Source organism: Stenella coeruleoalba (genome assembly GCF_951394435.1).
Source record: "Stenella coeruleoalba genome assembly, chromosome: 3".
Lineage (NCBI taxonomy): Eukaryota > Metazoa > Chordata > Mammalia > Artiodactyla > Delphinidae > Stenella > Stenella coeruleoalba.
The window spans coordinates 108,985,107-108,998,703 of NC_137148.1; the positions used below are offsets into that span (position 1 = coordinate 108,985,107).

The 13,597-nt window shown below is 43.5% G+C and overlaps 1 protein-coding gene across 11 annotated transcripts in view; it reads right to left on the reverse strand.

The window, feature by feature from the left end:
• Positions 1 to 13,597, reverse strand: part of LOC307184606 (uncharacterized protein) — a 225,105-nt gene that overhangs the window by 18,983 nt on the left and 192,525 nt on the right. For 10 of the 11 annotated variants that reach the window (XR_013827764.1, XR_013827765.1, XR_013827766.1 and 7 more), the window contains one exon: positions 9,122 to 9,347. Coding sequence is in view for 1 of the 11 variants with exons in the window: in XM_079918219.1 (XP_079774345.1) it covers positions 9,332 to 9,347 (16 nt within the window). In the remaining 10 variants the exon portion in view is untranslated. Of the gene's footprint in view, positions 1 to 9,025; positions 9,348 to 13,597 lie in introns of those variants that run through there. The other variant, XM_079918219.1, reaches the window with a different exon arrangement.

The window sequence follows — 13,597 nt, forward strand, 5'->3', positions numbered from 1 at the left end:
ATCAGCTCCGTGCTTTGTGCCCACCTAGAAGGCTGGGATAGGGAGGGTGGGAGGGAGACACAAGAAGGAGGAGATATGGGGATATATGTATACATATAGCTGATTCACTTTGTTATAAAGCAGAAACTAACACACCATTGTAAAGCAATTATACTTCAATAAAGATGTTAAAAAAATTTTTTTGGTAAGACCATCCAAATATAAAGACATATATTTACAATGCACACATAAACATATAGAGAGACACAACCAGAGATTTCATCGCTTCATTTTAAAACTTAGTAATGAATCAGGTATTACAATATAAAACTCACTAGTTATAAATACTAGTTGGAATAAGTTTTAAAAGGCCTCTTTTCCCTTTTTTTCTTCAGTCTCAAGAATTGGAGATGGTCTAGATAAGATAAAGGTGAGTTCCTGAGAGCCTGTTAGAACATTTACATCTCAAAGGCACAGGGAGAGAAAAGCAATTTTCCCCTAGAAGGACTTGTTCCCTTAGGGTAAAAGTTCTGAAAAGATGTTTTATCAAGCCAGCAAAACCAGTTTTGGATTGTTAAATGAGCCTTGTCTTGGTCATTTTTCTCCAGAGCCTAAAGAATATTGTGACCATGTGGCGTTACCAATATACATGACTTTAGTCACAGAACCATAAATAAGGTGGTCCAATTTCATAGGATGTGTCATAAAGGGCTCTTTTTAGGAACTGAACTTTTGTTGCCCGTGTCTGCCAACTAAAATAGTGCACCTGCTTCAACACAAATATACACTCGCACATAAGTCAAACCGAGATAAGTCAAACCAGTTCCGAAAGGCTCAAAGCCAAGTTCCCAAAGGCTCACTGCAATACAATAGCATAGAAGCCTACACATAAGGAACTTCATCACATTTTCCTTCCCTTTTACAAAACAGTTCTAGTTGATAAATGGCATTATAATTTACAGAGCCATTAGGGGCCATTGTTCTCCTGATTTTAAGGAGTACTGAAGTTAAGCAGTGTTACAATAAAATACAATTTTTTTCTTTTCATAGATGCATAACTAAAATTTCCCAATTCTGTAAAATACACCCTAGGGGGCTACAAGATGGAAAAGAGCTCTGAATACCTATTATTAGCTGTTCACGGCCAGCGTTGTCAAATATCAAGCAAACAAACCAACCAATGCAAAGCGGTCTCTCGGGGTCACAGTTCCCTAATTCAAAAGGGAAAATCCCAACCAATGCCCTGCCAAAGATGAAGGCAAATGCATCAGAGAAGAATACCCTGCTGTTGTCACACATGAGCTCTGCTACTTGCCAGAGACCTCTCAACAAGCCAGTGACTTGTGTCTTTCACCACATAATTGAGAGCTCCATCGGCCAACAATGCCCAGTCAGCAGAAAGCCCTCAGGGCTCTCCATGAGACAGAAGCGTTCAGGCAGCTGCTAGACAGGATCTAAGAGCCACCACTGGCCAGGGGCCAATGTTCCGTGGGTGAGATGTCTACATGGGATGGTGGTTCTTTTGTGGTTGTAAAAATCGTAACTTAACTAAACTCCGGGCTACTCACTTAATGCTCAGCAAAACCAATCTACTGACACCAGGTTGTGGTAAAGGAAAGTACAGCATTTATTGCACAGTGCTAAGCAAGAGAGTGGAAGATAAGCCTCAAATCCACTCCAACCTGGTCTTTGAGTTAGGGTTTTTTTTAAAAGGAGAAGAACAAAGAGGCTGGAATTAATCATCTTGTGACATTTCTTAATCCTAGTTTCGTGAGTCAGGATGCCTCTGATTCATGATTCTCTTGCCAGGTGGTCCATGACTCAGGGTCTGTTAGCTCATCTTGCCCTGGAGAAACAATCTGTGTTTGTACATAAGTGATGGTATCTATAATAGCAATTTTAGCACATTAATGACATTATTGACATCATAGTCATCTGACTGGTTGATTACTGTTCAGTTAGCAGAGGACTGAGATCAGAGGGGACAAGAAAGGGGATAAAGTTTTGGATAGAGAGATCATCATAAACTCAGTAAGGGAACTCAGTTTTAGGCAGACTTGGTTTCAGCTGGACACCTTCTGTTTCAGTGTCTGGGATTGAAAGGAGGAAGCCCAGTTGCACATTCTTCTGGGAGAATGAGTGTAGTTATTTTGGTGGGTTCTAGTGGACACGTACACCTGGATTTCAAGGTCATCTCCTCCAGTACTCTTTCTTGTTCTCAAATATGCATGTACCACCAGGTCTCCAGCACCGAGGACAGTGCTCAGGCAGCCCAACCCTGTCTATAAGCAGCCCTCCCAGGCCAGGCATTAGCTGACTCAGGAAGAAAAGGGTAGGAAATCAGAGAGCAGAGGTCAGGCAGTGGAGGGTGGAAGGGCCAGAGGTCTCTTCAGATCCAGCAGAGGCCACCTTCCCTGTGTGCATGTGCGCTCACAGCTCAGCAGCTAGGGTGTGAGTTTGTGTAGGGCCCTGTGCCTGTAGCACCAATATATGACCTATGTGTGCCCAGCCTGTCTATGTACACCTTGTGGATGCAAGTGTGCAGGTATATACCTCTGAGACACTTCCTGTGTTTATAATAGGCACTTCCACCTTCTTCCCCATCGTAGAACCTGGACTCCTAGGAGAGCTGCTCCTGCTGAACTCAGACACAGCCTGGCAGGGACTCTGGAATCTCTCATGCTCCAAGCTTGCCAGGGATCCTCCAAGAGAGTGTCATATGGCTGTCAGAATCCCATCCCTTTACTCCCACTAGCAGCAGATTAACTAAAGACCTTCTGGTACTCAGAAGGAAACTCAGGGGAAACCAGAAGGCTGGGCAGAAAGAAGGTATGTCCCCATATCAGATTATCTTAGAGAAGTGGACAGATAACTTCTCCTAGGTCAGAGGGCCAGCAAAGCATTTCTTCGCAGAGCAAGTGGCCCAGGAGCCATGCCTCAAGCCCCAGGCCCAGCCTTCCTCTGCAGCACTCAGGTGCAGAAGTGCTCCAGGTCCTTGTGTGACTCCTGGCAGCCTCCTCTCCAGAGTGATGTCATGGGACACATTTAGTCTGGCCTCCTGCAGGATGTTGCATCTAGTTACTATTCCTACAGCTATCTCTGCTACTTGTAAACATTTTAATTCAAAAACCTGTACTGAAGCTCTGACACATTACAGCTTAACGTTATTATTTTCCTTTTTTTTCACTGAGCGTGGCTTGGTACCTCCCTGAGGAATGGGGAAGGAAGACCAGGAAGACCTCTCGTCTCTAGGCCTGTTCCTATCACTAGGTAAGGGGTTTTGTTCTTTCCTATCCTGGGCTTCAGAGATCTCCTCCCTGCTCTGTGGTTAACCATCTATGCACCATTTGTGAGCCTGGGCAGTTGTGACTCTGCATGGGCGTGGCAGCCACGGAACCCAACAGGAGGGAATCCAGGACCCAGAGATACCTAGGCCAGGCTGGAGGACCCTTGGATTTCTCTTTTTTAGCAAGGTCACCCACAGTAGTGGTCGGTACTGTTCATGCCATCTCCTCCCAGATCAGCATCTCTGAGAGGGCAGGCAAGCATGATCCTGATCATGTTCTCAGCCCTGGCACAGGGCCTGACCCAAAGAATGCAGAGAACCTTATCCCACTCAACAGAGCAGGAGACTGAAGTCTAGAGGTGAGAGTATCTGCCTCAGGTCACACAGCACTTCTGGCCTCCAGACTCTTATTTGTTCATTCATTCAGCTCATGTTTACTAATAATGTGCCTGGCCCCCTCCTGGGCACTGCAGAGGCAGGAGAGACAAATAGGAAGCAGCAGTAACAGCAGTCCAGGGTGGTGAACGTGATAACACACATTCAACCCAGGGGAGACCTCCTGGAGGAGGAAAATATTTGAGTTGGGCTCTTAAATCTTGCCAGGCATCAAAGTGGGGCATAGGACAGCACTCCCAGTCCTGGCTCTGATGTTGTCATGCTGTGCAGCCCTGAGCAAGTTTGTCCCTCTCTGTGTTCACTGGTACAAGTGGGGGCGGATCTAGAGGCTTCTGGGCATCAGGACTAACTAGTGATAAATCTGCTGCCTCTTTATCGTCACAAGTGGCAACTTTCTGTTCTGCAAGGCCTCATGTCCACTCTATGTCCAGCCTGCTAGTGACCCTAAGAGCCAGTCAAGGATGGACTCAGCCACTTTGGGCCCAGGTTTTCCTGCAGCTAGGACATCTGGGCCATGCTTCTCTGATAGTGATGGACCCTCTGTTATCTGAGCTCTCCAACATTTTTGAACACTCTCCTATATTTTGATAGTTTGATATTTTGATTGTATACACATTGTAAGTACCTCCTTCCCAAGGTAGAATCCAGAAAACTTTCTTTTCCAGTCTCCCTTTCAGGAACAGGTAGATAAGTGACTTAGACTGTACCAGTGAGATGAACCCTCATGAGCCTTTGATTCAAAAGCCAACAATGAGTGGGAGAGAGTCCTACACGTGGGCTCCATCTTGCTGAAACAAGGCAGAAGCAAGAATCCGCCTGCCAATGCAGGGGACACGGCTTTGAGCCCTGGTCCGGAAGATCCCACATGCCACGGAGCAACTAAGCCCATGAACCACAACTACTGACACTGCGCTCTAGAGCCTGCGAGCCACAACTACTGAGCCTGCGTGCCACAACTACTGAAGCCTGTGCGCCTAGAGCCCGTGCTCCACAACAAGAGAAGCCACCGCAATGAGAAGCTCGCACACCGAAATGAAGAGTAGCCCCCACTCGCCACAACTAGAGAAAGCCCGCGTGCAGCAATGAAAACCCAATGCAGCCAAAAATAAATAAATAAATAAATTTAAAAAATAATAAATAAATAAAATACATTATTTAAAAAAATGATGATGCAGTAAGACTGAACAATGACACAGAGAGATGTTTGTGGCATGTGGCCAGTTGAAAAATGCAGGTTATAAAACAATATATTCAGTATTATTCCAATTATGTTTAAAAGCATTTATACATTCATGGGGAAAAATGGAAGAAAGGTTAATAGTGATTATCACCGAGTGGTCGGATTATAAGGGGTTATTTTTTCTTTTCTTTGAATTTACCAAATTTGCTACAATGAATAGACATTTTTGCAACAAGAAAAAAATCTATTATAAAAAGAAGTATTTCCAGAGCTCTCTCTTGGTTCAGAAAGGGTTGGGATGTTTGAGAGGGAGAAGCATGTCATGGGAAGATCATGACAGAAATCAGAATGATGTCCCCTCCTACATGGCATGAACTACAAGGTGTGAGTAGAGGGTCAGTGCTACTGGACTTCTCACATCCTGACCTGTGGTCTCTTGGCATCTGCCCCAGTCCTCCCCTTCTCTGGTGGCCATTAGAAGTCCACATGGTCAGGACTGGAGGTGGCCATGTGGACCTTAAGAGTGACCCATGGCAGCCCAGGAAGATGTTATAGAGGGTAGGAAGTGGACAGAGGCAGACCTTTTTAGAGGTGGTGGAAGGAGGAGCTCTCGAGGAGGGGCCAGTGCTGGGAAGTCAAAGGAGAAGTGAATTTTCAGAACAGGATGGTACATCTCCTGGAGGGAGTCAGGCTGCTTCCCAGTCTCAGAGCTTCTTACAGGGAACCAAAAAATCAGTGCCCAAGACACTGCCCACATGGGTTCACACCCACAGATAACAAAAAACAGTGCTTTGAGAGGGTACCCTCAGGGCCAGGAGAGAAACAAGAGCACAACACAAAGCACTTCAAAGATTAGGACTGACATATATACACTACCATGTGTAAAAGAGATAGCTAGTGGGAACCTGCTGTACAGCACAGGGAGCTCAGCTCAGTGCTCTGTGATGACCTAGCTGGGTGGGATGGGGATGGGGGTGGGTGGGAGGGAGGTCCAAGTGGGAGAGGATATAGGTATGCATATAGCTGATTCACTTTGTTGTACAGTGGAAACAAATACAACATTGTAAAGCAATTATATGCCAATTAAAAAAAATAGGTGGGGAAAAAACTACTGGTTAGAAATCTCCTAGAAGGCACCAGAAAGGTGCAGAAGGGGGCTGCCAAAAAAAAAAAAAACCCAAGGACCTGTGGCTGACTCCCCAGAAGAGCCACCTAAGTGGGAGCTCAACACATCTGAGCCAGCTGTCCCGTCCTCCCTAATCCCACAGAGGCCCAGGGAGGAGCAGGGACTGGCTCGAGGTCACACAGAAAATTAAGACAAAGACCAAAACACGGACATTCTGACTCCCAGTCTAACGTGCTTATCCATTACCCCCTAAGGAGAATTTTATTTAATTTGAAGACATAAATAATCACTATATTATATAAAGTATTTGAAACCATATAAAAACATTATTTGTCATCTAATTCAATTTATGAAGTAAATATAGACAGAATTCCAAAAGTTGATGTGACATCAAACTTTTAAACAATTAAAAATAGATAGGTCTCTAGTGAGTATCACAAAACAGAAGCAGACTCACAGATATAGAGAACAAACTAGTGGTTACTAGTGGGGAGAGGGAATGGGGAGGAAATACAGGGGTAAGGGATTAAGAGGTACAAACTATTAGCTATAAAATAAGCTATAAGAATATATTGTACAACATGGGGAATATAGCCAATATTTTATAATAACTATAAATGGAATATAAACTTTAAAAATTGTGAATTACTATATTGTACACATTTTACTTTATAATATTGTACATCAACTATACTTCAATTAAAAAATAATAATAAATTAAAAAAAAAAAAAGATAGGTCAGGGACTTCCCTGGTGGTCCAGTGGGTAAGACTCTGCTCCCAATGCAGGGGGCCTGGGTTTGATCCCTGGTCGGGGAACTAGATCACACTTGCATGCCGCAACTAAAGATCCCGCATGCTGCAACAAAGATCCCACGTGCTGCAACTAAGACCTGGCACAGCCAAAATAAATAAAAATAAATAAATAAATACGTTTTTAAAATAGGCCAATATCAGATATAAATATGGGCACCAAAAACATCCTAAATAAAATGTTAACTGATGATTAAATATGTAACTTGAATTTCCACTAACGTAAAATACAATCTATCTCCAGTGTACCAGGCTGATATGGAACAAGCAGTCAGGGCAGTACCTAAAGATTTGTTGAGCATTATCCAGGTGTAATTACACAATGAGCTCATGTTCTACCCTTAGCAACTCTAAGATATAAGGATGCTAGGATTATCTCTGCAGCAGCTTCTTTAGGAAATGTTGCTCTCACTATGACCTTCAATCCATCCAAAGCTTTACAATGGGGGCTGTCATGTTCACACAGGTGACTCTGTACCCTGGTCACCAGTGATTGGTCAAAATGACCAATAACTGGAACAATCGCTGGACCCATTTTAGTTCTTCCCTGGGAACTTGGAACTGGAATTTTAATTCTTTTCTGCAGAGAGTACACATCTGCAGAGAACATGAAAAATGAAGCAAATACACCCAGAGAAGCAGAGATGAGAAACAGAGAAATTCATTGTTGAGTTCTCTATGGGCCAGTGAGGGGTGAGGGAAATCAGTGCGAGAAACAAGACCAGAAGAGGGCTCAGGCTCAACTATGTTGCATCTCGAAACAAATCCCCAGGGAAAGATTTTTTTAGCCAGTCCATGCTAGATTCTGAACTTCTGGTGACCTGCATTTCCAACTGTGGCTGCATCTCTGATTCCAGGGTGCCCTGGAGGCTCAGGTGCATTCCTGCATTTGGAGCATAAGAGGTACTTCCCAGTGACCTCTAATCAATCTTAGATGGCTTGGGCAGGTTACTACTGCTTGCAATCATTTGTACTAAAATACCTAATTTTGCAGATGAGGATATTGAGGTTTAGAGAGCTGAAGTAACTTGCCTAAGATCCCACAGCTAGCCTGAGATTTGTCCAAAGCCATCCACCTCCCAAGCCCGTGTTCTTTCCTTTATATGTATTAACAGGAAAATTGGCAAAAGTCATATTAAAGAGGAATCCACAACAATTCAACATCTTTTCTCAATAAAATCTCTTAAAATTAGGAATAGAGGATTTCCTATGTAAAAAAGAAAAGCAAGAGTTAATTTCTTGGGAAGAGGAGACTTGAATTCAGGAGCCAATCTACTTTCTAGTGGGAAAAGATGACAAGTATAACCCTAGGAACCCGAGTCTGCTGTCATCCCTAAAGCTATTAAAGCCTCATTGTGGTTTGTGTGGCGGCATACCCCAGAGAGAAGGAAAGAGAATATCCTGTGCATTCATAGAAACACTGGGGGGAACCACAAGCTCTCAGTGATGACACACAGCAGGGAATCCAACCAAACTACCAGTTCATCCTGCATACATGTGCTGTACAACTCCAACCTCACTCAAAATAATTTCCAAAAAATCTTTTTAATCTGTAGAATGAAAGCTCCCAAACAAGAAAAAGGTAATGGAACGTAAATCACCCAGGATGGACATGCTGGGCCCAAGCGTATACTGAAGAGAGGACAGTTTCACAAGGTGAATTCCCAGAGAACGTGGGGTAAAGAGTAAGGGAGGTGATGCTCACCTGTGGGAGCATCAGACTGAAACCCACAAGGCCACCCTCTCCACCCAAGAGAGGCCTGCCACCTGCCACCTCCTCCACTCAGTACTCATGCTGGTATGTGCTCAGTCATCTGGCTTTCAGGAGACACTCAATACAAGTCGGGTGTTGTAGGATTTCAGAATGAAAAAGAAATCATGAAGCAGTTGTAAACACCAACAGGACCTGTTCAGGCAGAGAATTAGAAACAATTTGCCCTAGGGGCAGCATTTTTTGTGCCAAAGTCAGCATGGGTCTTATGGGAGTGGGGAGGATGGACCTCTAAACTATGCCCTTGGAAAGGCTCAGGAAGGATGTCCTCAGGTGGTGAGAGCAGGCATTGGCGCTTGAAGGAAGAAGGAGATTAGCAGACTGGTCCTCCTTCCAGGCACCTCTGCTCCCTCTGGCCCCCTTCCATGGACCCTGCCCAACAACATATACACATTCAGCTCCTCTTCTTCCTTGGGCTCTCCCATTCCCATCACCATGTTTCTCAAGGGCAGGTCCTCCTGCCAGAGCAGGAATTCAGGGCCTCCAGCTAGCTCCAAATGCCCATGACCAGATTCTACTGAACCTCCAGCTGTATTACCCACAACTCCCTACCACGTGCTCTCTGCTTCACCTGGTTTTTGCTCCTCCCAAGAGACCTGATTCCGTGGTTCCTTGGCTGGGCAAACCGTGTCTGTCCTGTTTCACCCTAGACATCTATGCATCCAGATCAGACTCATCTTTCCAAGGCAAGCACAAATGATCCCGTTGGGGGAAGATCGTCCCTATTCCTCTGAGGACAGGAGTCCATGTTGATCTGTCCTCTGGTTTGAGGTACTCAAACTTAGTTCTTCCTCCACCTGTAGATGGAAGAGAGAAGGAGGAAAGCCAAAAAGTGAGCACCTAGAGGGTAGAAACTCCAACAGAAGCAACTAAAAACTTTTGTACTACCCAGGAGTGTTTGTAAGGTGATTGAATATTTATTAAATATGAAAACAAATGTAACAGAAAATATACAGGGAAATATTTCCTTTACAAAAGCAACAAAGAAAAAAATAGAAAATGGGAGTAAACAAGACATGTTCAGGACCTAGATGAAGAGCAAGAAGGCTCCAATGAATGAAGAGATGAATGATATTCCTGGATTAAAATACTAAATATTACAAAGATATCAATTCTCCCCAAAGTTTTATTTACATTTAATGCAATCTCATTTAATTAATCTCTTTTGTTAACTTTAAAACTTAACAAAATGGGTAAGAATGTTCATGTACAATACTGGCTGAGACATTTTTTAAAGTAGAATAATACTAAAAATTAGGGACAGGTGGTGGTGGGATGAATTGGGAGATCGGTATTGACATATATACACTAATATGTATAAAATAGATAACTAGTAAAAAAAATAAAGAAAAAAAAATTAGGGACTTCCCTGGTGGCGCAGTGGATAAAACTCCGCGCTCCCAAAGCAGGGAGCCTAGGTTTGATCCCTGTTAAGGGAACTAGATCCCACAGGCATGCCGCAACTAAGAGTTCACACGCCACGGCTAAGGAGCCTGCCTGCTGCAACTAAGGAGTGTGTGTGCTGCAACTAAGACCTGGTGCAACCAAAAAAAAAAAAAATACTGCCACAATAATAAATGTCACAATAAATAATATAATGAATCACACAAAAATTAAATCTGTGGCACAGAAATAGATCAATTTACTAGAAAGCTCAAACACTAAACAAAAATACTACATGAAATTTTTAAATTTTGCAACTCAAAAACATTTATTATATGAGGAGCTCTTACAAATCAATTAGAAAAAACACACCCTGAAAAGAATAAGGGGCAAGAAGATGACTAAGCAATACAGAAAAGAAAAAAAATACAAATAGCTTGTAAACATAAAAATTAGCCAATCTCACAAGTTATCAAAGAAAAATTCAGTAAAAATAAGGTACATGCTTACTATTATTTATCAAAGTTTAAAACATGGTAATAGATTCCACTGAAAAGGGTTGAGGACGTGTGTTTGGATCAGCCTTTTGGGGTGGCAGGGCAATTAGACAAATGTATAGAAGTTTTAAGTAAGCACATTCAATCCACGAATTGCACTTCTAGGAATCTATCTTCTGAAAGTAATATGTAGCAATAGCTATATATGAATAGTCAAAGATGTTCAGCCTGATATTACCTATAGCATAAAATATTTGAGGCAACTTCAATATCTACCAATAGTGGGTTATATTTTAAAAATTATTATATACACATAGGATAAAATACCATGCTGCCATTAAAAATAAGGGCGTAAGAGAATACACAATAATGCCAGAAAATGGTCACATGGCATTAAGTGAAAACAAGCTGTAAAATCCACTCTTCTGACAAATATTTATTGAGCGACTCCCAGGTGCTACTGAACAGCAATGAACAAGATAACGTTCCTACTCTCATGAAAGCTTCCGTTCCATTATAAAATTTATAAACCAGACTCTAAGCATGGTTCCAACTAAAAAAAAAAAGGAAGATGTGGTTTATAACCACATTTCCCTTTATATAAGGGAGTCAAAAAAGACACAAAATGATGTGTCAAGAGAGAAAGCTTGGGATTGAGGGTGGTTTTTGTACTCTTTTGGGTACTTTTCTGAGTTTTCCAAATTGTCTGTCATGAATATATATTACATTTGTAGCCAGAATGAAAATCAAAAAATGTCATCTCTTTTCAAAGAATGTGAGTGGGACCTATGCAGGCAGTGGCTGTAGAGAAGACAGGCTGGGTAGGCGTGGGCTGGCTGCTCTGGGGATGGACTGAGGGGATGCAGGGGAAGGACTGCACTAGCGGAAGTGGGTGTGGGCTCCAGATAACGCAGGGTGAACAGTGGGAGGAAAGAAAAGTCCAGGCAAAGGAACATCTTATAAGTGTTTATCTAATATCCTCCCCCACAAAATCACATTGATCCTGATTACGGTGTCTTTCCCATGAGTCAGTGTCCTCACATGCCCAGGCATGGCTGAGGCCCAAGCCTCCCCTGAGGACAGAGAGGTTGCTCACTGATTTGACTCAATCCTTCCTAACCTGGCTTTTTCCTTTTTGAATCTCTCCTGCCTTTTTGGAAACTGGGTTTCAGAGTTGATCACTCATTTGATCACTTGTTCACTTTCATTTACTAAATGTTGTCACTTTTGGGCTCCTTCTAGTGTCCAGGCAATGGTGGCCAAGATTCTTGCCCACACCCTCAGCTGTTATAGATGTCCCCCCTGTCATTCCCGTGACAATCAATCCAGCCACGTCCAAGTCAAGTCTCTCTTCCCAAGAGACCTGAGGTCCCAGAGTCAGCCATGGGTAGATCTTGCCCCTGGGAATTAGAGTGATGGTCTTTGCATGCTGACCATCCCTCAGGTGGTTTCTTTCACTGGTGTGAATGAAGCTCTGCAGTGGAGTTTGGTATTTCCTCTTTGCAGCATGAGCTAAGAAACAAAGCTCAGAAGGAGATTAATACTTCAAAACATTAACATGGCACATGCGATAGCTTAGACTAGCTTATAGGGCTTCTGCCAGGCCAGGTACCACCATCATCTTAGGGCAGCCTCCAGGATGACCTGGACTTTTAGGACCCTGTTCCTGCCCTCCCCTTCCAGTCAATAACTTCTGCGACCCCAGTTCTCCCCTTTCATCGCCCTTACCCTTATACATCCCACACAAACAGGGTCTCATGACTTTCCAGCACTCATGCTGTTCTTCCCACCATGCTGGCCATTGGACCTCAACTGTCCCTCATCCTTCACTTTCATTTCTGTCCAACCCCAGCTGCACTGCTGCCCACCCCTCCCAACTCCCTATCAGTCATTTTTGTCAGAACTCAGGACTTTCCTCCTGTGCTGATGCCACAGTAAATAGGGTTAGTCCTTTACTTCACTCTGCTCACCCCTGTGCAAGCCTGGTGTGTTGAGAGGAGGTGGATGTGGGTAGTCACAATATCGTAGGCTGCATGCTGTAACACCAAGTGGTCTGAGGGGCAAAGAGGGCCTCCTAGCCCAGGGCTGCTCTGAGTCCAAGTTCATCCCAGAACAGAGAAGAAAATGACTGTCCTGTGGTCAGGCTGCTCCCCTTGGACCACAACTCCATGGGCCACATAGGCACTGAATCCAGCCACGATGACCTAAGTTTTACTTGATTTCATGACCCTCCCAGATGTCATACCTTTTTTCTTCCCCATTGACAGCCAAGCTCCTTGAAAGAGTCATCTATATTCACTATTCCACTTCCTCACCTCATAGTCTGTCCCTGAGGTGTCACTTGTCAAGGTCGTTGATGAGCACCATGTTGGATCCACATCTTTGTTCTCATCTTGCTTTTTTGCTCAGCAGCTTTCAACTCAGCTGAAGGAAAACATTCTCCTGAATATTTTCCTCTCTTAAGTCCACGATTACACATTCCCCAGGCTTTCCTTCTATCTCACTGGCTGCTCCTTTGTTCTCCCTTTGCTGGCTTCTCTTTAGAAGAGTCCTTCCTCGAAATGTTGGCATGCCCCAGGGATGAATTCTCAGATTTGCATTTAAACTCCTCAGGTATCCTCTTCTAGGCTCATGCTGTAAGTACTATCTATACACCAATGACAAGTGTTTATTTCCCACTCTGACCTCTCTCCTGAGCTTCGGACTCCTACATCCAGCTTTCCCCTTGGTAGTTCCTGTTGTACATCTAAGTGGCATCTCTAATGAACCATGGCTCTGTGGACCTTAGGGCTGCTTTCCCAGCATCCATTCTGTTCCTCCCCCTTTTGTAAGCTGATATTCCTGTCCACACCTCCAGGGATGGTCTCTGATTGGTGAAGACAATTAATATAACCCCATTCCCATTTGCCACAGTGATTGGTGATCTAAATTGATCCAATCAAATTGAACAAAAGTTTAGAAATTGTGTTTAATGGTTAAGCAGTAGAAGCTTCTTCTTCTGATGGGTGTTGAGACTGAAACAATACAGTCATTTTATCCCAATGAGGGAAGCCAGATTGAGGATCCATGGATCAAAACATGCTTGAATTCTGGACTTTTCAGTTATTAGAGTCAATACGTTCCACTTGATATTTAGGCCAGTTTGACTTGTACTTTCTGTTACTCTC